Source organism: Nannobrachium achirus, assembly GCF_963921795.1.
Source record: "Nannobrachium achirus genome assembly, chromosome: 18".
In the NCBI taxonomy this organism is placed as follows: domain Eukaryota; kingdom Metazoa; phylum Chordata; class Actinopteri; order Myctophiformes; family Myctophidae; genus Nannobrachium; species Nannobrachium achirus.
The window spans coordinates 29,666,696-29,691,300 of record NC_137825.1 but is presented as its reverse complement, the minus strand read 5'-3'; the positions used below and the strand labels follow the sequence as shown (position 1 = coordinate 29,691,300).

Below are 24,605 nucleotides of genomic sequence, written 5' to 3'. Positions count from 1 at the left end.
GGCTGCATCGATGTATTGTATAATCACTGGATTTACTCCAGAAATAAAACAAGGTTAAAGTTATAGCACATAACCAGTAAGACTCCCTAAATCGGGAGATAAGCGACCGTCAGGTCGCATACACAAACTTTGGAAGGCAATGGTAGCCAATAAGGAGGGAATATGGGAAATGGGACAGATCCATGTTGATGACATGACTGTAGAGATAGTGTGTACCGGTTTGCGTGATTTTAGGGCAAAATCTGTAGGAGCAGTGTCCAAAAATGTGTCTTGCAAAAAATACATCTCAAAAACATAGTTCTGATCAGGATGGTGACCATCCAGAACATGGATTTGTTTTGTGCCCCCCGAACAAATATGCTCCCACAACAAAGGATATTGCAATCAACCAGCTAAACACCAGTAAGACTCCCTAATCGGGAGATAAGCGACCGTAGGTGGCTTATCTCCACAAATAGGGCAAAAAATTGTTTTTCCAAAATCTTCCTGATCCATGTTGATGACATGAGTGTAGACATGCTGTGTAGTGAATAGTGATATTCGTGATTTTAGGGCAAAAACTGTAGGAGCAGTGTCCAAAAATGTGTTTTAAAAATCGGCCTGAAGGTGGCGCTAGAATAGGGCCATGTGAGAAATGAGGGGTGGGGTCTCCGCGTTGCCTTGGCGGACGAATAGGTACCGGCCCCGGCTCTCCCGGACGCTCCTAGCCCGAGTTACGGCATTTTATGTGCGCTGCAGTGGCAGGGGGTCCTCCACTGGGGGCGCCACCACTTTTGCATCCGTTCTGGAGCACCAGGAGTCGGTGGTCCCCGGGAATTCCCCGTGAGCAGCCCCGTTGGGGTGGTCATTTGGTCATTTTTGCACATTTGGTCATTTTTTACATCTGGGGGTCCCCCAGTGACCTGGGGGTCCCTGGGGCTCCGGGGGTCCTTGGAGGTTGTAGTTTGGCAGGCAAGGAGTGTGTGTGTAAAATCTGGCATGGATCGGGTCAACGGGTGCGGAGATATAAGCAGGGAAAAAGTGTGACGTGTGACGTGTGAGCACATTTGGTCATTTTTTACATCTGGGGGTCCCCCAGGGACCTGGGGGTCCCTGGGACTCCGGGGGTCCTTGGAGGTTGTAGTTTGGCAGTCAAGGAGTGTGTGTGCAAAATTTGGCATGGATGGGGGCAACGGTTGTGGAGATATGAGCAGGGCAAAAGTGTGACTGACTCACTCACTCACCCACGGACAGCCGGTGGAGGTTTTGGTAGTAAATGCGACCTATGGTCGCAATGACCACTGTCATCATGTCACGCATCAGCAGTGGAAACCATTGTACTCTGACCCTGCATCTATCCTGACATTAACACACACTTCCTCTACAACACAGTGACATCCTCGGTGTTATTTGTGGAACCTAGTAGGGGTGCTATTGATTTCCTTGTCAATTATTCTATTGATTACTTTTGAAATTAATCGAATAATCAAAAAGATTTTTTTAACATGTATTTTTGAGCGGTGCCTCTGCACTCCAATGTTTTACCGAGTGTGTGGGTATTATATGTCCCGGCTATGTTTGCAGCATAGCCTGCAATACAGCTAGGTAAGGTGACCTACCTGCAAGTGGCACTGTTGAGCAGCCTTCCAGTGGCTGCTGCTCGGTGTTGAAAGGCCCATTCACACTGAGAACTTTAACTACAACAAGTGGCCACCAAAGGCACCGCTTTGATAAACCACTTAAGCCCCTTTGCGTCCATTTGGTTACATTTGTACACTTAAAGGGACACATTAACAGGATTTTACTTTGTAGGAGGTGGGGCACAGGTGTGTAACAGTGCAACAGGCTTACATTACATGCAGCACACACAGATGCTATGGCTGCAATGGAAGCTGCCTTCACATCACTCACAGTCTAGCATTAGCTTAGCCATGTGTTCCACTCAGACATGCTAAATAGCCCCCCTGAGGCAGTTTGGCAGCTCTGGATACTGAGGGAAATGGGAGCCAGGTGTAAACAGCCAAGCACATAAGACTGGGTCGCTGGATGCTCCCCGAGAACCAGTCCAGGGCCCATTCTTTTTTTATTGTCTGACTGAGATCACAGCCACCACAGACACACACATACACTCCAAAGCCACCCGCCCCTTGCACACGAACGCACACGCGCACGCACGCACACACACACACAGTACACACACAGCAGCACCACACCCGAGATCTGAACTATGACTGTACCACAGACCCAGACAGAAAAGAACAGAGCACTCCACTCAGATTAAATGTCCACATTTCAATAATAGAGGCTTTCTGGTGAGGGAGGGGTTCAGATTAGGGACCTGTTAGCTGCCTTCCTGGTGCAGAGCCCGTTTGCACTTTAAAGCCGACATCATAGCAGCCTGGGCGGTGGAAGGCTTTACACCGCGGTGTAGTCTTTTCGAGTCTTTTTGAGTCATGAAACTACAACGTTACGTCATTCCTCGCGGTGGAGAGCTTTACACCGCAAGTCCCAACACATCTCTCTGTTTTTACTATCAGACAGAAGGCTCTACACCCCGTTCACTGATTGGTCGATCTAGACCAGTCAGTCAGTGACAGTCACGGTGTACAGGACTCCACCGTGAGTGACTATGATGTCCTACACTTATTTTCTGACTTGAGGTGGAAAGCTCTCCACCGGTGGATAGCTCTCCACCGTACACTCTGATACGGGCTTAACACGTTACGTTAGCCATCGGTGGCTGATGTAAAGTCGCTGCACTCTGGATCCGCTAGCAGACAGGGTGGAAATGTGGGAGAAAGAAAAAAAAGAGTGAGAGATGAAGAGAAGGCCATCCAAGGGAACCAGACATTACTCAACACACTATTTCAGGAAAGAACTCTGATTTCTATCAGGGCTAAAAAGAGGGCAGGACAAATCACAAAAACAGACAGATGGACACAAGAGAGTAGAGGAATAACACGGTAGGGGACAGGGGATGGATCTACAACAGTAGCTGGATCATTCCCCATTATGGCTGTCACAATCATGACATTTTAGTTGGCAACAAATAATTGTGATTAACGATTACATTTTATTTATGTTTTTGGCATTGAAAATTGGAAGAGGTTGCGGGTGCAAGCGGCCGAAATGAGTTTCCTCAGACGGGTGGCAGGTATCTCCCTTAGAGATAGGGTGAGAAGTTCAGTCACCCGAGAGAGACTTGGAGTAGAAACGCTGCTCCTACACTTGGAAAGGAGTCAGCTTAGGTGGTTCGGGCATCTAATACGGATGCCCCCCGAGCGCCTTCCTAGGAAGGTCCTCTATGTACGTCCCACTGGGAGGAGACCAGATGGAAGGATTATATCTCCAAACTGGCTTGGGAACGCCTCGGTATACTCCCTGAGGGAGTGGAGGAAGTTGTGACCCGATTCCAGATAAGCGGTTGAAGATGGATGGATGGATTTCTGTTTGGCCTTTATATTTCGTAAACAAAAATTCCACAGGGAAGATATGACAAATAACTTAACTATAAAAAGAAATTACATATTTAATAACGTAAAATTAAAAAGAAATAGTGGAAATCTACAAGCTCACAATGTGTCATGATGCGACACGTTGTGAGCTTAATGTAAATCTGCCATTTCGGCTATACAGTATATTTCTTATGTTTGAAAACATGAAAAATGTTCAACAAGGAAACGATTATGACGACAATGCAAAATAATTGTGATTCTCTCAAATAATTACAATTATGCTAGTGTGTAAATATTGTGACAGGGGCAGGTCACGATAAAAGATACAGAGTGAATGATGCCTTTAAAGGTAGGCCTATAATGAGCAGGATTTGTGGCCCAGCCGTCCTCCAGGGCTCAGCATCACCAATAGCGCACACTTACTGCCCAAAGGTTGACACCCAGAATGTCCCGAAGTTAAGTCAAATCAAACAATAGAGGTTCAAGTTTCAAAGTTGTTCTTTATTATTACATCTGGTACACATGTATAAGAATAAATGTATTTTTTGTTTGGCTTCCTTCAGGCAATGTAGCAGAATAAAGGGAATAATAATAATAATAGAAAAGAAGAAAAACATTAAAGTGAAAGAGAGAGAAACATGCAAGCAAAACAAAAAGAGTGGTTTTATAATGGTTTAAGCCAAGGTGTCCAAGGTGTTAGATGCAGACTGGGAAGGGTCTCTGCAGATACAGACACCACCACACACATCTAATGGTTCATAAATGTGAATTATGTTTGGCTTCTATAGATTGTTTTATTCTACTCATCCTACTCATTGTACTATTTAACTTAGACAAATAAATCATGACAAGATGAAAGAACAGTGTTCAGTGCAGCGAACAGTGGGTGAGTGACTCATCATGCAGAGACTGTGAAGTGATGTGAGCCTGTGGGCTGGCTGTGAAAGTGAGTAAAGCGCTCCACCCCCACCGAGCCTCAGGGCAGCGCTCCAACAGGTGCACGAGAGAACAATAGAACACAGGAGAAACAGGAGAATGACATCACGGCCTCACACACACACACACACACGCACACACGCGCACACGCACACGCACACGCTCACACTCACACTCACAGACCAAGGCAACACGACCCCTCTCTGACTCACTAACACAACATTAGGGGTTCCCGTAAGAGCGAGCCCCTTTAGCCGTAATGATAAAACATTCATTCATTCAGTACGTGAGCCTCACTCTGAGATAGCAGAATAAGAGTGTCGTCGTATACAGTAAATGCTTCGTGTCATCAGCGGGTGAGAGAGCGGGCTACTGGGGGCTCGCATCTTCACACTGCAGGTGATGTGACAGTTGTTGGACTGAGGATGCGTGGCTCATTAAAGAGCCAGACACCTTTAAACAGGAAGCCTAACCAGGGCAAACTAGTGGCAGGCATTGACACTAAGGCTTGCCCACCTGCCCCCGGCAGGTAAATAAAACGTCAGGGCAGGTGAAGTTGGCTTTCAGGTTGCCCGACAGGGCAAGTGCTCATTTGAGAGGGGACACAAATGTCTATAAACACAACACGAGATATCTGTCTAAACACCTGAACGTGGCCAGTGTGCTGTGTCTTCTGGTCTGTGGAATGTAAAATAAGAGCACTGTTTACCTATAATGTGCTGTTTTTACTGTTGCTACATTTAAAAATATAAAATAACAAGTGTGAAACCATAGACATATTCAATCATAGCTAAAGTATTTGATATTTGGATTTGGAGGTATTGAGGTATGACATTGATTTTATCGCACAGCCCCATAAAGTAAAGAAATAAGTGTTAAATTGAGCGGTAATTAAAATCGTACCAATCATTTTATAATGGACAATTTACTTTTCGGACAAGTGGGCATTACCTTCGGGCAAGTAGAACATGACCTGTACTTGCCCGATGGGCAAGTGCCTCTGAGACCTTAGTGTCAACCCCTGAGTGGCATTATACCGCCCAGTAGTCCAGGGCAGGGGCGTCAATTGGGTATGGCAGGGGTATGCAGCTGCCATACCCTGGGTCCAGGGGGGAAAATAAAGTTACTTGTAAACATAAATCCATGAATTTCTCTTTGTCTATCTGTGCTGGTTATTATGTTGTTAAATTACAGTAAAATAACTATAAATGCAAAATTTAACAAAATGGTCACTTCAACAAGGTATTATAATTATATTCTCCACACTTGTATTCTCCCCATCTTGACAAAATGGTATATTCCCAGGTTCCGCAGGTCAGCTGCACTGGTGCAATGCATTATTGTTAATTGTGGCACGTTTACTAACATGCCAAGTTTAGCTGAAAAAATAAAAATGAAATAAAATGTACTTCTTAAAAAATGTATCATGCCTGTTGCTAAGGTATGGCAACATGACTGGTGTCTTGCACGCGGGCGAAGGCGTGCGTGCAAGACACCAGTCATGTTGCCACCAGTTGCCAAAAGCTAAGGTATGATGACTGACACCAGTCATCATACCTTAGCTTTTTCTGAACTGACGCCATTGGTCCAGGGTGTGTATTTGTCAGTGCATGCCGTGGTATTACTGCAAGACTGGACTCACAAGGCTGAATTCTCATGCCTTTGTGGTGATTCTAATCTAGGGTATGTATCCAAACTTTACTCCAAAGAGATGGGGGGTGGAGAAAGAGAGAGACAGAGAGAGATGCTAATGTTGGTGCTGTCTAAGTATATGTACAGTATATCCTGCATGTTGAATAGTGCATCATATACATGCACACCAAAATGCACGCACACACATACAAACACAACACACAGTGCATGGTAGAGAAAAAAGACAGAAACGAGAAAAAGACCAAAGGAGGACAGGCCAAGACAGAGAGAGAGCGAGAGAGAGAGAGAGAGAGAGAGAGAGAGAGAGAGAGAGAGAGAGAGAGAGAGAGAGAGACTGGCATTAACGACACTGCAAACTTGTGCTGTGCGTCCTACAGCCAACCCCGCCTGCCAACGCAGGCAATCCACAAATGAGACGTCTGAGAGAGAGGGCTGCTGAACTTATTTTGGGGGGGAATAAAGCTCCACGAGCACAGCCCCTGTTTATGTAAGGACGGTAATATGTTTCAGATTACAGGGGGGTTGTATGGAAATTCTTGTGGCGAGACTGGACTTTTCATTGCTGGAGAACAGCAGAGGCGGCCCGCGACTTTGTGTTTTCTTTTTCTCTCAATAAGCTGTCTGTAAATCTGCTGTTCCCCCCTCCGTCGCTAGGAAGAATTCTCTTGGCAACGCCGTTGGCTTGTGCCAGGCGGCACTGAAGCAACATTTCAGGGTACAAAGGAGGGAGACAGTTTCCTTAAAAAGAAGTGGTATAAATTTAGGCCCTATGTTGTACTGCCAAAACCAGAGGCCATATTCAATTTGGCTTATCAGACTCTTAGGGGTCTATCAGATACCACACGTCATTATGACTGACGTGTGCTCCCGCCACACTGGTGTTGGCAAGGAAGGAGACGAGTCAAAGAGGCCAGTGAGGAAAGTAAAGGAAACAGGAGAGCACTCTCTATCTGACTTCATCTATAAATATTTCTCTTCCAGTCACTGACCACCACCGAGAGGAAAGAGAGAGAGAGAAACAACACTTTAATAGGCAGGTTGGGATCAAATATTCGAAGAGAGATCTGTGGCGTGTTATCCCCCGTTTTCATGTTGGCCAATGGATTCAGACCTGTCTGTCAGTTTATCTCCACACACGCACTTTTCATTTCTATCACAGGAGGACTGACATGAAAGGCATGAAAGTATGTGAGATCTGGCAAAAAGATCTTCCGTGCCAGAGTGTAAACTCCAATGGAGCGTGGATAAGGAGCAGGCCTAAGCCATATGAGCAAACTCTCTCTGTCTGGTACATAAAATTTGTTTTGATACTTTCACCTGTGCGCTGAATGGGAAAAAAGGCAGGTCCTTGCGCTATTGGCTAGTGTCTCGCACAAAACGGAAGTATTATACACATGTAGACTAACCCTTGACCGCTCCACCTGAGCCACCGGGGTACTATGATACCGGGTGAGACAGAGAAGGGGGGAGTCGGGTTGCGTCGCCCCTCTATCTGCCGTTACATCTATAAATGAGCATTTACACACCTGAGACGGGACAGCCACTGTTCCAATTACTCTCGGACGTTCAAAGTTAAACGGCAGGGAGTGAAAGTGATCAGCCGTTGTTCTTTTGTGATAAAAGAATCCAATACACTTCGGAAACAGATTGAAATCTTAAAGAAACACCCAGTCTGTCTGTCATATGATTCCCAGCCATAGGGAAAGAGCTACAGGAAACAATGAAATATGAGGACCAAAGTCAAGGAAATGCCAATGGGAAGAAGAGGCCAGCTTCCCTGCTTCCTTGCCCTCACCCCCCTCCATATTATTGGAGGCTTCCGGTTCACAATCCCCTCAAACGCCACACAAGTTTAAAGGTCAAAGCACTTAATATATCCATGGGAGCAGCTCATACGTTCACAGAGGAAAGGGGAAATCTGGTTATGATCACTATATCATAATGTTCTTATAGCTTTATATGGATTAAATACATTGAATTATTTTATTTAGCATTCTTGCTCAAAAAAGAACTGCAGAGCCAGGTGGAGACATAATGGGAACTACTAGCCTCTATTTCTTGAGTGTGTTTTTTGCCATTGTTTTAATGTAAACAAATCACAGAAAAGCTAAATTCATGTTCAAGTCATCTAAACTTGCTGGCTAACTTTCCTTTGTCTGAATTTGTATTGTCTTGTGAGGCAAACCCCACCCATGGGACTCTGGTCAGTATACAGTAAAACAAGTAAGAGTATATTGGGTCATATTATGGCCATATTCTGCCAGCTGAAAGCTGTCTCGACTCGATTCATCCAAACACAACAAGTCTTTCGTCTGTGTAAAAAAATAATTAAGCTTCATAGTGAGAGAACACAGAATCAGCCTAATGGCCTCCATGGTAAAGTGCATGTCAGCTATTTAATCTGAAGTATCACACGCCCATTTGGATGAAGAAGAATTCCGAAAATGCTGCTAATTGTTTTGGAAAAACACAGCAGTTTGCCAGGAAAGTTTCCCTGCTCTCCCAGGGACAGACAAAACAACAGTGCCTCATAAAGAAAAGCTCAGCAGTGATAACATTGTACCATGCTGGCGGGCAACAAGTGATACAGTAGCTGGATAGAGTAGTCAGACCCGTGGAGAGTTCATTTTGCTGCTTACTACATCTAACAACTTACTCACCATTGTTATTTTGGTGGCTTAACTTCTTGACTTCAAGCAGTCTCACCTTTGTTCTTGCCAACCGCGTGTGAGGTAAAATCGAAGCATACATTTTCTATGGGCTTAAGAAACCATAGCCCATTTGGACTGCCAAATAGAAGAAATGTGAGCTCTTCGGAGCACATATCTCTGGCAGGCTGGATTGGGCTGTGTAAGTCGTGGGTTGTGATGCCGATTTGAAAGATTTGGTTTGGTGTGGAGTCTCTTCTTTTGCCTGAGTGTGCAAGCAAAAATGTGATGCCCGTCGGTCAGCTGTGTACAGACAAACAGACAGGCGCAAACACATAATCTCCACCTTCTGACCTGGTGGCCTAGCGGCTAGTGGAGATAATAAGGCTCTTCTGCCAACTAGTAAATTCAGGCAGAATTCCCAAGACCTCTACAGGAACGCAACCTAAATGGTTTGGTTTCCCAACCAAATCGACACAAAACACTGGGCATCTGCTATGCTCTATTTATGGACTTTCTCTCTGAGAGGCCAAACCATTCAACCCCACGTTAAACAAAGTAAATGTCAAGCAAAGTCTGGCCAAATCAAGGCGCAAGGGGACAATCTTCCACAAATCATTCTTCACATGCAATCACAGGGGGACTAGGCCATTATTAGCCACTTATCATGGTAACTTGGCAAGCAATTAACTCAGAGGCTGGTTTCTCACAGACAGTGTAAAACACCCCAGAGACAGCTCCATGGAACTTCACCTAGTTCCTTTAAGCAGACCCCTCATGACCCCAAGTGCTCAAGAGTACTCAACATCTATACTATAATTTTGCTAATGTCTGTCTGAGTGAGTGAGTGTCTGTCTGTCTGTCTGTCTGTCTGTCTGTCTGTCTGTCTGTCTGTCTGTCTGTCTGTCTGTCTGAAACAGCGTTTCTCCTCAGTGGCTGGAGCAATTGATCTGAAATCGCATCACCATTAGCATATGAACACACCTGACATAACTGTGAAGCCCGTTTGTCACTTTCACAAATCGTATGCTGTATATTAGCATTTTTATGGTGTATCTACTATCTATTCTGCATCTAACATGAGGCACATCTATTCTGCATCTAGCTTGAGGCAAAATGTTTAACCAGCTCTGTGTGTGTGTGTGTGTGTGTGTGTGTGTGTGTGTGTGTGCAGGCAGGCGGGTGTGTGTGCAGGCGGGTGGGCGGGCGGGCTGGGGGGGGGGGGGGGGGGGGGGGGGGGACAGTATCTCTGTAGCCATTAAACGAAACGGGTTTCTTACATTGATGCTCCTACATCATGCAAGCACCAGTTAAAGTTACTTTCCATCCCTCATATACTGTGTGCACAGTGCACATCCCATAACCCACACACTGCACATCATTTTGGAGCTCATATCTTTGAACGGGTAAGGGCTAGTTGTAACTAATTTCACACACACACACACACACACACACACACACACACACACACACACACACACACACACACACACACACACACACACACACACACACACACACACAGGCAGAGGGGAAAGAAGCAAAAAGGAAGTGCTCCTGGTTGGTCACACCCTCTGCAAATAACAATCTGCACACGCCATCTCCGGGCAGCGCGGTCCTACTGGAGGGAAAACAAACAGACAGAAAATGGGGGAGAAATTGGAAAAGGGAGGCATGCTGCCCTGCTGCTTACATTCTGGTCCTCCGCCTTGGCTGCCAATGACTGCCATGCTGGACACACCAAAGTTAACAGCGATGGTTGTAAAAAACAATACACAGTGTATCATTTATCAGCACTGAGGTTCCCCTCATTAAAAAACGTGTCTAAGTCTTGCTTTGCTTGGTAAAGTCTAAGACTTTCACTTTACCAAGAAACCCACACATTACTGTCAACTACACAGAGTCCTGCTTTTTACCACTGGCATCTTGCTCAAGGGCACCTAAACAGGAGTTCAGCTAGGAGAGAGAATTCCTCAGTTCCAGCAAGCACAAGGGGGGATTCGGGGCTAAACACTGTACAGTTATCTATCAAGGGTAAGTGCCAAGTAAATACAAATTAATAGTGTTCGATGTTAGCCTATCTTGTGCACTGCCAGTCTCTAATTTCATGTTTTGGAAAATAAAAATAATTGATAACAAAAAAAATCTTGTGCACTGCCTTATCCCTTATGCCTAAACCTTTTTTTTATTATTAAAATTATTATTATTATAAAAAAGTTCAAATGCAAATCAATGTAGATCAGCTATTTGAACTAATTTAAAATGTTTTTCAAAATAGTAAAGGCTAGCCCATAGACCCACCCACTCTCTTAGCGGACTCAGACTAAGCTGTTGGTTGAAACAGGTACGTTGTCTGTCTGTGAGAGGCAAATAAACCATGTAAAAAGGACATTGATTGTGTGATGGCTATTTCGTCACTTTCATGTCATTATCGAGCTGTGCACCTTAAAGTCTTATTTAATCTGGAGTGTTGCAGGCTTTCTGCTTTGGACGAATTCATCTCCAAAATAGTAAAACATGCCTAAAAGGTTTAGGCATAATGGGTAAGGCGGCGTACCAGATAGGTGCCCAACATTTGCCACCATAGTCTTCAGCATTGGAAGTAAATTAAAATGTTGCCTTACAGTTGTGATTCATACAAACACAAAGATCATTACCATATAGACACATTTTACACCTCCACAGTCCACACACAGATTGGACCTCAGAGGCTTACACAGGCTCACGCAGGAGTTTATCCATGTGAAATGACTAACAGGATGATGAGTAGTACAGTTTATGACGGTTTACTGATACTGAAATAAATAATATAGCTTGGAGACCTCTCTATATATTGTAGATACCCTCCACCAATTCAGTGAAGCATAATTTAAAACATTTTGATAGTGAGACAAGTATAAATTAGCTGTAAGATGGCTCTTGCAACAAGTGTGTCTAACCACACACACAAGGGTCAATTACACTTGTTTTACAAAAGGCTGAAAAGCCTCTTTATCTGCAGCAAAGCAGGTCACCTGTGTTGGCAACAAAACCGTCGTAAACCTATATTTAGTTTGTTCTGGGGTCAAATCAGTGGTTTAAGTCATTGTCACTGACTACACCCATTTAGGTCAAAACTATGCTACAGATTCACAGGAAACCAGAGACATCTGCAATGCATCCTTGAGATGATCCAGGGATTTACAAGCCACGGCAATTAAAGTAAATATTGGTTACTCAGGGGGTCTAAAGTCCAATTTAGAGGGATTGGGCAATCCTGTGCAATATTTCAGCACCAAGGCTATCATACAATAAGGAAATGGTGGTAAAGTAAATGGCAACTGATGGTAACATAGCTTTGTGCTGCCATATACCTGCCTGAAAATAATAACACCAACAAAACAAGGTCTTGAAGGGTTTCCATGTGATTTTATAGATACAAACAAGAGATCAATTATTCCTTTCATGGGTTCATGAAAGGTAGGTCTTTCTAAACCCTCTTTTCCAGAGGAAATATCACACTTTGGTGCTGAGAAGGCCACTGTGTCACTGTGTCATCTGCTGATGCAGTCTAGTCTACCATCTCTGTGTAGTCACACTACTGTTCTGGGGTGTGTGTTTTAAGTTTCCCCACCGGTGTAATGGAATGAGGTGGGGTGGCAAGATTCATAAGAACCTTTGGAAAATGTCCACCCTCACTGACGTTCCACTGACAGCCTGCTTGCCATCACCAAACTGCTGAAACCACAGCTGATGCAAACTAGCCTGTATGGGAACTGGCTGGTTCAAAATGATGCTGTGTCAATGGGAGCACTGTGATTCTTTGGGTGGAGTCCCATTCAAACACAGCATGGCTCAAAGAATATTACCGGTCCAACCGTCAACGGAAAGGACAGCATAAGATGGAATGTCTCTTTAGTTAATGTGGCTCAGTTCAAGACCAGATCAGAGCCGCTATTGTTTCTACTTTACATACCCTTTAAGGAATATATGACTACAACTGCACATGGGTACAACTTTCATCTGAGAGTATGGTCCAGTTAGCTATATAGCTCATCGGTTACGAAATGTAATTTATGTCCGACATGTTCTGTTAATTCAACTCAAATGATCAAATCATATGGATGATAACAGCAGTCAGCACTTATATAATTATATAATAATTAGGTCCCCAGTCCGTTATTATGCCTCCAATTCCAGTCTACTCTGTATACACCTGTTGCTGTCAGAATGTGAAATTGTGGACATCATAATATTATAACATGGACCATGGGTGAGGCTGTATTGTGGTTGACTAGACATTTGGTTCTCAAAGTGGGGTCCTTGAGAGTGAGGGAGTTCCAGGGGGTCCCCAGCTAAATGACAGTTAGGAACCAAATGCACCCTTATGGGTCTGTAACTCAAGAGAGTGTACAAATGGAACCAAATGGACCCTGGTTCCATTTGTAGACTCTCAGAGTTAAATTAACATTTTTCAGAGAGAGTTTCAGAGATAGAAATGCCATTAAACCCTAACGCATGTAAAACTGGGGGACCTTGAAATTAAAATGGTTGGGGGTATCACTGCTAGAGTCCTCCTAAACATTTCTGGTATAGCCTATATGAGGGTCCCTGGCATATACCGGGTACAAATGGGGGGTCCGCGGCGGGCTAATATGTGTCAATTTGTTATTTGGGGGTCCTTGACATGAAAAAGTTTGAGAACCGTACAGTGACAATGACGCTGTCAACGCGAGCTGTGACAGACAGACAGACAGACAGACAGACAGACAAACAAACGGGACAGACCGCTGGAACATCAGAGGTGAACGACCGGTGGTCGCTGCACGTTTACTTACCTAAGTTTGAGGTTGGCCATGAATTCTTCCAGGGAAACGTTGTCCAGAAGGACAAAGTCAGCCTTTCCAAACTCCAGACTCTCGTGTTCAGCCATAGCTGACTTTATCTTCTCGTTATTATTCGGCTCCGTTGAAAATATTCGGCGAGTCAAACTTCAAAGAAAGAAGTGTCCCCCCCCCCAAGCCCAACGGCAGCAAAGGTAAACAATGGCGAGCTGCTGCACAAGAGCACCTCAGTTGTGAGCGGTATGGTCCATGTTTTATTATTTACAGTCGTGGTTAAATTATATTTTCGCTCATGTTATATATAAAGATGTCGCAACGTAAATTTCCAGAAAAAAAGAGGGAGATAATAGTGCTAACTTTTGTCGAATTTTAGTTGTTAGCAACTATTGCCCCGTTTTTCTGACAGAACTGACAAATTAATTCCATTGGGTTCATAAATCCATGCAAACTTGTTGCTTTTCGCCGAATTATTATGTCCTCCCGTTAGACTGAGAAGCAGTCCATCCATTCTGCAGCTCTCTCTCTCTTTCCTTGGATGTCCCTTGTCCCGTCCCGACACACTACTGGCCAATAGCATTGAATGCCCCGCCTCCCGCCCCGTTGAGGTGTTGGTTAGAATTTGTGTGTAACATGAAAACTATTAGAACAATTTCCCCAGACCGGGCCGCGAACTGTTTCTTTATACATTCTACAGTGATGACGGGGTCATTGCTAAGTTGTAGATGAGTAGACCCGTGAAAGCATCACGTGTGGCTTTCACTTTTCTGCCATCTATGCCCATATAAGGACAAATAAAGAATTGTTTCTCGACATTTGCTTTGCCCTATGGCTTTGCCCCATTGCTTTTTAATTACTACTACTATGTAGAGTTAAGGGAACCATGTGGATCCGGGAGCATTGAATTGCTTAGTTTGTTTTTAACCAATACAATATGGTTGTAAATTATATTGAATTGTTTAACATCATGCTGACTATCATCACAGCCAGGTAGATATCATTGTCTCCTGTATTGTATTCTTCTCAAATCTAGCCTAGACTACCACAGTAAAGCTGCTCTCTTTTTGCTTTCATAGATGCTAGGGTGCCATCTTGTGTAAGACAGAGGCAAGTGACTGTATTACAAAGTTGATGTGCATTAGTAGGCCTGCACAGTACACACGATGATGCTACGCGTTTGAGACATTTTGATTGCATATGAAATCTAAAATAGGCTACATTAATCATTAGAAAATGTTTTTGTTCCAACAAAAATGTTGACATTGTTTTTAAAAATGCTAATGTTGAATCAAATGTCATTCAATGTTATATGAGATAGCCTACATAAAGGTTTCCTGTGTAAATATAAGCCGAAAAGCTTAGTAGGATCCCCTTTTAGTTGACCTTGTACCAATGAACTGTACCGCCATGAAACTGTACACTTTCCTATGCAAACTTCTAAAAAGTCTTCAATCAATCAATCAATTAAAAGATTTGTGATACAGGCCTAGGCCTACTTATTTTTTCACAGAAGACCTGAAATGTGAAATGAACTTTCTTTCAGTTTTAGTTTCTAATCTCTGACAATACAAAATAGCATGTCAGGATGTACGTACACGGACAAATGTGTCCATGGCAAAGACCTGGCCTTGTCCGCTGTAAATTTTAGATTTTCTGTTTTTCACACCATGATGGTGTAGCCAGGGGCGCTGGAAGTGGGGTGCTGAGGGAGCTGCAGCTCCCCTGGTGGTGGGGAGGGGGATTTTTTTCTTTTTCTTTAAAAAAAAATAAATAAGCCTATATATATGTCACGGTTAGATAGAGAAACGGTTAGATAGAGAAACGGAGCGCTTGTCGTGCGTCGCGGGGCGGAACAAGCGGTCGCTTTGACCCACAACAACGTCGCGTCGGCAGGAATGATAGCGCGCACCCCACGGAGGTTAGGGTTAGGGTTAGGGTTAGGGTTAGGCATAGTTTTACTGAGGTTAGGGTTAGGGTTAGGGTTAGAGTAAGGCATAGTAAGCTAATGGCTAAACACAGCCGAGCTGGGCTAGTAAATAAACGAAAGAGAGTCGCAAACGAGTGACGTCAGCGCCTGCACTAGTGAATGGCTGACTGGCTGTTGTCGCCATCTGGTGGTGATTGGTGTGTGGTGAACTACAAAACGAGCGCTCTTACCACAGTCTCACTGAGTTACCCAAAATGACTGTAACATATACACACACACAGAGCTATATTAAAACAACAATGTATTTGACTTTGGGGAATAAAATATGTTGAAAAAAGGTATTTGATTATCACATGGTGACCTAATCACATGGTCACCTTGCCACCTCCGGTCAGAAGGGAATTGATTGATTGATTGAAGGCTTTATTAGAAGTTTGCATAGGAAAATGTACAGATTCATGACGGTACAGTTCACTGGTACAAGGTCTACTAAAAGGAGATCCATGAAAAGACTAAGCTTATTTCAACAGGAAACCATTAAAGTATCTCATATAACATTGAATGACAGACAAATAGAACACAGTACTATGCAGTAGATATGTAAAGAAAAAAAAGAAAACAGTAGGTCTATACAATCAGTAAGTACAGTATATACAATATATACAAGGAAGGGGCAGGTAACAGTAAGTCTAAACAATCAGTATGTACAGTATATACAAGGAAGGGGCAGGGAGGGTAGGGTTGGGCTAGGTTTTTACCAGTTGTGAACGGCTGCTGCCTGTAAGTGGTTTTTTAGGGCAATTTTAAAGGATGCTAGTGATCCACACTCCTTTATGGCCTTCGGTAAGGCATTCCACATTTTTGTGGTGTAGCAGAAGAACGAGTTCGACCCTTTCTTTGAGTTGACTCTGGGTTGAACGTGATCTGTGGCACTGCCTCTGGTGTTGTAATTATGGACATCCTTAACGTTTTTAAAGTATTTTGACAGGTACTTGGGTATCATAGTGGTGTAGTGTATCTTGTACACCAGGCCCATTGCAAGTTGCTGTACTCTGTCATCTACTCTGAGCCACCCCACTCTTAACTGGTGAGTAGCGGTGAGGTGAGTCTGATTGGGAAGGTTAAGCAGGACCCTAATTAGTTTATTTTGGGCTGTTTGGAGTTTAGTTTTTAGGGCTTGTGGGGCGTCACGATACCATACGTGGACTCCATAGTCAAAGAGGGGCTGGATTATTGCACCAGCTATGGTCTTCAGTGTGTTGAAGTTGACCATTGGGGCGATCCTCTGTAGGAAACGAGTTCGTTGGTTGATTTTTTGTATTACTTTTGAAGTCATCTTTTCGCTGGAAAGATTAGCTTCAAGGATACATCCTAAGTAGGAGATTTCGTTTTTTCGTGTTATGACCTTGTCACCCACTTTGATTGTGAAGTTCTCTACCTTTTTGAGGTTATGATTTGATCCAAAGAGGATGGACTCGGTTTTGCCCAGGTGAATTGATAATTTGTTGTCGTTAAGCCATGTGCAGATCTTACTCAGTTCAGAGTTAAGTGTCTTTTCAACCTGCAAGTGGTCCTTGCCCGAGACTAGGAGAGCCGAGTCATCCGCGAACAGGAACAGGTTGCAGTCGCAAGCAGATGCCATGTCGTTCACGTATATTAGGAACAACAGAGGTCCCAGTATGCTACCTTGGGGAACTCCACAGCTTACTGGGAGGGGGGGGGACAGGGTACCGTTAATCTCCACCACCTGTTCCCTCCCCACCAGGTAAGATTGCATCCAGCTCACTGCTGCGCTGTCAAGACCGATGGCTTTTAGTTTCTCAATCAGAATAGCATGATCCACGGTGTCAAATGCCTTCTGGAGGTCCATCATGACCATGCCACTATACTTGCCCTGATCCGCTTCGCGTTTGATTTGGTCAGTCAAATAGAGAAGGCATGTGTCAGTGGAATGGGATTTTCTGAATCCAGATTGGAACTCGTAAATCAGATTATTCTCATCGAGATATCTTGCAATCTGTTCGTAGACTATTTTCTCCATGACTTTGGATATGGAGCTAAGAATGGTAACGGGGCGGTAGTTTCCAGGGTCTAGTTTGCTACCTTTTTTATGCAGGGGGGTTACTTTTGCTAGTTTGAAGTCCTGGGGGACATGACCCTGTTCGATGGAAAGGTTAATTATGTGGGTAATGATTGGAGCAATGGTGGCGGCTGAATCTCTGAGAAATCTAGCTGGGATTTTATCAAGGCCAGTGGCCTTGTGTTGAGGTAGGGCGCTCAATTTTTTAAACACTTCATCAGTTGTCACTGTGGAAAGTTTAAAGCTGTCTTTACTGACGCCCAGTTTTTTGTAGAATGTATTAACAAATTCTTCACCATACCGCCCAGATGGGGCGACCAGTCTTTTGACCAGTGAACGGGCTGTGGTGGTAAAGGTTTTGTTAAAATGGGTAGCCACTTCACCTTTGTCAGAAATGAGAGCGGCGTCCGTTTTGATGTTTATGTTGTGGCATATGGTTTTTGATTTTAAGCCTAATTGGTTGTTAAGCAACTTCCATAGGTCTCGTGGGTTGTTTTTGTATTCATCGATTTTGTCGTCGATGTAGTTTTTTTTGGCGGATCTAACTAGGGCGGTTGTCTGGTTTCTAAGTCTCTTGCATTGAGCAGTAAGATGCTCAATGTGTTTTTTGAGGTCATGGTTGAATTTTTTCTTGAGCTTTTTGCAGCACTTTCGTTTTTCATCGTATTTTTTGTCTCTGAGTCTAGCTGATTCTGCAATATCTGAGTTATACCATGGCTCTTGGCGGGCTTTAACCCTGGTGGTATTCAAGGGGGCCACGTCGTCTAGAGCATCGGTCAATTTGGTTTTAAAACCGCACCATGCTTCCTCGACATCTGTACACTGCAGCTCTGGGGAAAAGTCTACACCCGCTAGTTTGAGATTAAAAGCCTCACTGGAGTAGTTCTTCAGGCTTCTAGCAACGACAGTTCTGTGGCCACTAGCTTTGGGTTTGTGTATTTTTCGGGTAGAGTAGATCATATAATGATCACTAAGACCGCATACAATAGCCCCGCTAGCGGTGACTTTGGACTTGTCAGTGGTTACGACGAGATCTATGAGGGTTTGAGAGTGCTCTGTCACCCTGGTGGGTACTGTGACAAGCTGAGTGAGGCTGTATTGCTTGCATAACCCATCAAAGGACTTGAACATGGGTGCGTCTTTACGCAAAATGTCCACATTCCAGTCGCCCAAAATGTGACACTCGGTACCGTCCACCTTTGCTAAGCTCTCATCAAACAGCTCAAAGAAATCATTCTGATCAGGTGGTCTATAGACAGCGCATATTAGTATGTTTTTGGCATGTTCAAAGATTACCTCAATCCATACAGTTTCAAGTGAACTGTGGTGTAAGTCTGGACGGGGGACAAAATTGACATCATTGTGTACATACATGCAAACTCCGCCTCCATACCTGTTTCTATCATTCCTGATTACAGTATAGTTGGCAATTTCAATGCTAGCATCCGTAAACGAGTCATCAAGTTTAGTTTCAGAGAAGGATAAAATCTTTGCCTTACCGTCATGAAACATTCCCTTAATTAACTCCAGTTTTTTGGGATTCAAGCTATTGATGTTCAAATGGACATGATGAAGTCCTGGTTTGGCAAAAACAACAGAGTGCATGTTCTCTGTAGTAATGGAGCCATCGTCGTAGCTGGGGGGCTCTTTGTCTACGACCGAGACAGGAAAGTTTGTCGTGGGGGGGAGGTGGTCATCATAGTCCGGTTGTAGTTGAAGTAAAATTTAAATCCCGCTTTGATGGCACACCAAAGTCTATTTATTTGAGAACTAGAAACTGTCTATAGGCTCATTGTTGCAAACTAACACCGTTGTCTATGGGGAATAAAAAACTGTAGAAAACTGTTACAAAAATAATACCCGATTTTGTAGTGTGTGCGTGAGTGACTGTGTGTGTGCATGCGTGCTGTGTGTTGCACTGTGTGCTAAAATAACTAGTAACTATATAGCTCCTTGTTACACCGTTGTGCGGGGAATAAGCACCCGAAACCGTAATAAAAATAACCCAAAACCGGATAAAAAACGTGAATTTTTCGGCGGAGCTGAGCCTGAACTCCTCCAGGCTCAGCTCCCCTTGGGATTTAGGAGTTCCAGCGCCCCTGGGTGTAGCCATAAATCATAATTCTTGTATAGGTCAAGAGTTATGATTTATGGCTAATGATGGTGTGTAAAATGATTGGAGAAATGAGAGAGGTGATTGAGTGACCCATACCAACAGTGTAGGTGTTTCATATTATAACTGCTTATTGGGGCGCCCGCTGGCCTGGTGGTCTGGGTGCATACCACATACTATAGACTATGATGCCTGCTGGCGTCGCCGGTTCGATTCCCGATCAGAGATGTCATTACCCATCTCTCTCCCCATTTCCTGTCAGTCTACTGTATCCCATCAAATAAAGGCATAGAAAACCAAAAAACAAATCTTTAAAAAAATATATATATTATTTATTATATTAATTATTTATTAAATACATATATTATAACTGCTTATTCAGATGAACCCTAGCAGCTTCCCTTGGAGAAAATAGCAGATCTACAAGCACAATGAGTTGCTGTGATCTTGTAGATTTGCTATTTTCAAAGAAGGTATTTAGTGTAGAGTGAAAACAAGAGGGGGCCTAGCATTGAGTCTTGGGGGAATCTGGTCAACTATAGGGTTAACCCATTAAAGCCGGGAAAATTTGAGATCTTTCTCATTTGAAACAGCTTTTTGTTCCAACTCCCTCATTCAATTGCTCTGTCTTTTAAGTCAGTCTACTGTACCTTGACAAATGGGATTCTTAAACAGGACAGTCTTTCTAAAAACAAAAGTGTAATCACCCTTGTCCGTCCCTACAAAATGTAGTGTTTCTTTTTGTTGCAATACAACATAAGAGTTTTATTCCAAAAGCTATTATTATCCTTTAGTAAATGTGTAATACGGTACCGATAGGGGTGAAAGTGAAGCACATTACACATTACTTTATTACTTTGGCATACAAGTTGTTAGTTATATTAGCATGTAAACACTGTTTTTACACAGATTGCATGCTTTTTTTGTGACACGTCTTCACCTTTATGGAGGTGGAGTGAAAGCCACAACAGTAACCAGTTCCCATGGTCCTGGCGAGTGGTGATGCCCTGACTTCTCCTTGGTCGGGGACCGTTCAACCAGAAAGGGGCACAGGTGCCACAATTGTCCACAGGCACACATCTCTTGAGCATCTGCAGGATGTTAGAAGGGCCTTGTAGAGGAGATCCTTTGGTCATAATAATAAAGACTTCCCTTCAGGAAGCAGGAGTTGCATATGGTTCCAAGTCCTCATCTTCCTCTGGCGGCCTTTCATAGTCATTTCCATCATTTAGTTTCATCTGACCATATGGGGGAAGCTGCGCCTATAGAGTGGGTGGAACACTGCACAGAGAGAATTCAGAATGAGAGAATAAGTGGAACCAATGTGAATCATTCTATTTGATATAAAAGCAAGTTGTCCATAATTCATCTACCGACTATACTAGTGGCTTCTGACATTTTCATTTTTCTCATGGCTCGGTACCAGCGTCTGAACAAAAGGAAAAAAATAATGAATGTATAGAAGATGAATGTATCTCACAGTATGTGTAAATGTTATATTGTCTACCTGACACAAGGGCATTCCCTTTTGGGCGGCCCAGCTTCTAGTAGTAAAAAATGGCTAAAGAGTTTAGGGATAAGGGGTAAGGCATGGACAAAAATAGGGCCCGGATCTCCTGTAAATTACAGCATTATGAGTACTTTATGATTAATTGGTCAATGTAATCTTCAATCTTGACCAGCTAAGATATGAAGATATTTTTTATTTTGACCATGACTATGATTTTCATTGTCATACTTTATTTACAGACAAGGGCATGACAAATGGTTCTGTTAAATGTACTTTTACGATTACATTTAGCAAAAAAACATCATAAATATACAGAACGGTGTTTTATTAATATAGATTTCCTGACATCACCACCTCTTCCCACAACCTTGTCTTTTGCCAAACATAACTGATGTACTGTAATCTGTGGGCATCTTAACCAATGCTACTGAAATTTGGTAGCATTGGTTAAGATACATACTGGTAGCAAACAGAGTTTCACAGTATATACTGGTACAGTATATGACTTAAGGCTAAAATATATAAGACTAGCCAGCAGACTTGGTATGCAAATCCATATTACATGTTATGTATGCAACGAAGCTGCATGGTAAAATGTTGATCCTCTATGCTCCAAAGCTCGAGCTCAGTCTGGAAAAACTAAAAATAATAAAACTAATAAAGTAAAACCACACATCCGACAAAGGTTGAGTTTATCATACAGTGCTCAGAATAATCACACTTATTATTCCAATGTTCTATTGTCTTTATAAGTGTATATATTGCAATAAAGGTTGAGCACAGTTGTGTCTTCTCATGTTACACAACATGTGGGAAAACAAGAACATATTTGATGAATAATGCATGATTTTTCTGTTCCATCGGCCATCTAGCTATTAAACATCAGTAGGCAAAAGCAGGTTTCTCACAGAATTTATGTTCCCCGAGCAGCCCATTGCACAAGATGCCAATATCGCAGACTACATCTACAATCTCCGTGAGGGCCAAGATCCTTGAAGGAAAACAACAATTTTGTACATCTGGCTGTGCTGCTATAAATAAATGTACCTTGAACCATCCAATCACGAGCTGTTTCATAAGAGAGCTTGTAGAGGTTCACAAGAGAGAAGCCACATGAATTCTGAAACAGAATAATGTAGCCTATCAGTCCTTTAACAGAGAAAGTTCAAAGTGTTTGATAGAGAATCAGGTTACATAAAAGTATGGAAACCACACTGGACAATGTGTTGTTTGAAACCATTCATGTCTGGACATTTGTAAAAAAGAAAAAAAAATACATTGTTTTGGAATGATGCAGGAAAGATGAAAAATATCTTACGATAGGCAAAAGACATTCTGTATTACAGTAGCCACATAGGAAATCCAAGTGATGATATTGTACCAAATGGTGATATTGTGAAATATGAAACAATGCACAAAATATATAATTACCAAATTGATTACTTGAAAGAGTAACACTATGCTAAGATCATGAAAAATAGAAAGGACATTGTCCTCCAGTCATTTGTTCGATAGCTTTGAGGAGTATTTCTTTTATGGTACAATGAAAATGTAAATAAAAGAAATTAGGGAGTATATTCCCTACCTGCCCCTACCAGACATGACTTTACTAACTAGGCTATAGGAAAGCCCATAGAGAAGTTACAATATTCAATTGAACAATATGTTCCAAACTGATCAAGACATGGACATAAACATGTAGTACTGTGTTGGCAGTTTTGCATTAGTGTGGTGAACAACTGTTCGATTTGTACGGTTTAGCTATGATAGGGTCAGATTTCAATGCACATTGAAAAACTACAACATTTATATCAGATCATGTTTTATCGTAGTACCAACTAAATCAATCAGTACATTGATTTTGGTAAGTCTAGTGCCAAAATAGTTTATCATACTTTCCCCAGGCATCTACATATTGATGGCTTGTGTTTATTCTAAGGCTTGACATTAGCACTGATAAAGCAGTACATCAACTGTTTGTTTAATGCTCATCCCCCACATGTGCTACTGGCTACAGCTGCACATACAGTATTGCTATGGCTTATCTATTTATATATGCTATTTATGCATTGTTCAGTCTGCAAGCAATGATATTTCTACTATAGTGAAACAATCAAGTTTGTGAAGGCAATATGTCAGGAACAAATAGAGGGAATTCCTAAAAATGTGGTACAAACATCCATTTCGAACTACTATTTACACATTTAGTTGGTCAAAGGTCAAGGTCACTGTGACCTCACCTCTGTCTCATTCTCTTTTTTACTACATTTTTATCCCACGATTTTGCAACCCATTTTCACCCAGTGCCAATTGCCTATGTAATCCTAGGCTCTGCTCTCCCTCTGCTGCGCCTGGGGAGACAACGGACTGACCTCATGCTTCCTTCAATGCATTAGTTGTCCAAGTTGTTTCTTTTCACCTGACAGGGGGGATTTCCCCGGGATGGACGTAGCGCATGGAAGGAACACTTTATTCCAACCAGTTCCTTTCACCTCCATCAAGCGCCCCGGCTGGCCAGGGGGAGGCATTATTGAGACCAGGATTACTGCATATTTTTGTGAGGGTATCAACCCTAGGAGACACGGGGAGAACATGCAAACTCCACACAGAAGGGCCCTATCGGCGACCCCACCTAGGGTGTGGGCACTGATGACACGGAGGGAGAGACGCGCCCCCAGCACCCACAGCATCCCCCGGCGGGAATCGAACCCAGGACCTTCTAGCTGTGAGGCGAAGCACTAACCACTGCGCCATCGTCCCCTGTCCCATTCTTATGAAAGATATATCAGGGATTCCTGGAGGGAATTTCATTACATTTTATAGCACATTTAAACCAATTTAAACATACAAATGGAATAAAATCTGAATTGAGCAAGTTCACACTTTTCGGCATGATTTCCACGAGATAGACAGGCAAGCCATGTCCTGAAACCAGCAAACCTCACACCCACATTTTACAGAAACACTGATAATAAATACATACAGATGTATGTTAATAAATAAATAAATACATCACATATTAGCATTCAGTGCTACATAGTACATACATCAATATTTAATCAGTAGACATATTGCCATAGTAAGCAGTTCTGGTCAAGAATGACATCAGAACATATTACTGTACACTGGTCAAGAGTAATGTTCTTGCATCAGCACAATATAAGAGCAGCTCTATGCATAATGCAAACATATTCCCCCTGCCCCACCCCCACCTTAATTTCATTCTGATCACACTTCACTAATAATGTTCATATTTATATTCTTTTGATAGTTTTAATAAATAAGGGTCTCCATATTAACAATCCACCCATTCATTAAAAGATTGCAACTTATGGGGAAAAACATAATTTGCTGTAAACTGCCCTACAAAGCCAGTAACTACGTTTTTGGACACTGAATTATTTGTGTGTCCCAAAGGCCAAATTAGCCTTCATGATATTGGAGGATAAACAATTACCTCAAGAAAAAACATACAATCAGTGGG

The 24,605-nt window shown here is 42.9% G+C and overlaps 1 protein-coding gene across 1 annotated transcript in view; it reads right to left on the bottom strand.

The window, feature by feature from the left end:
• myo1d (myosin 1D) overlaps positions 1-14,014 on the bottom strand; it is a 155,232-nt gene extending 141,218 nt beyond the window's left edge. Inside the window, exon 1 of the mRNA XM_080748114.1 lies at positions 13,489-14,014. Within this exon, the coding sequence (XP_080604240.1) occupies positions 13,489-13,583 (95 nt within the window). The 5' untranslated portion in view covers positions 13,584-14,014. The remainder of the gene's footprint in view (positions 1-13,488) is intronic.
• Positions 14,015-24,605: the final 10,591 nt, after the last annotated feature.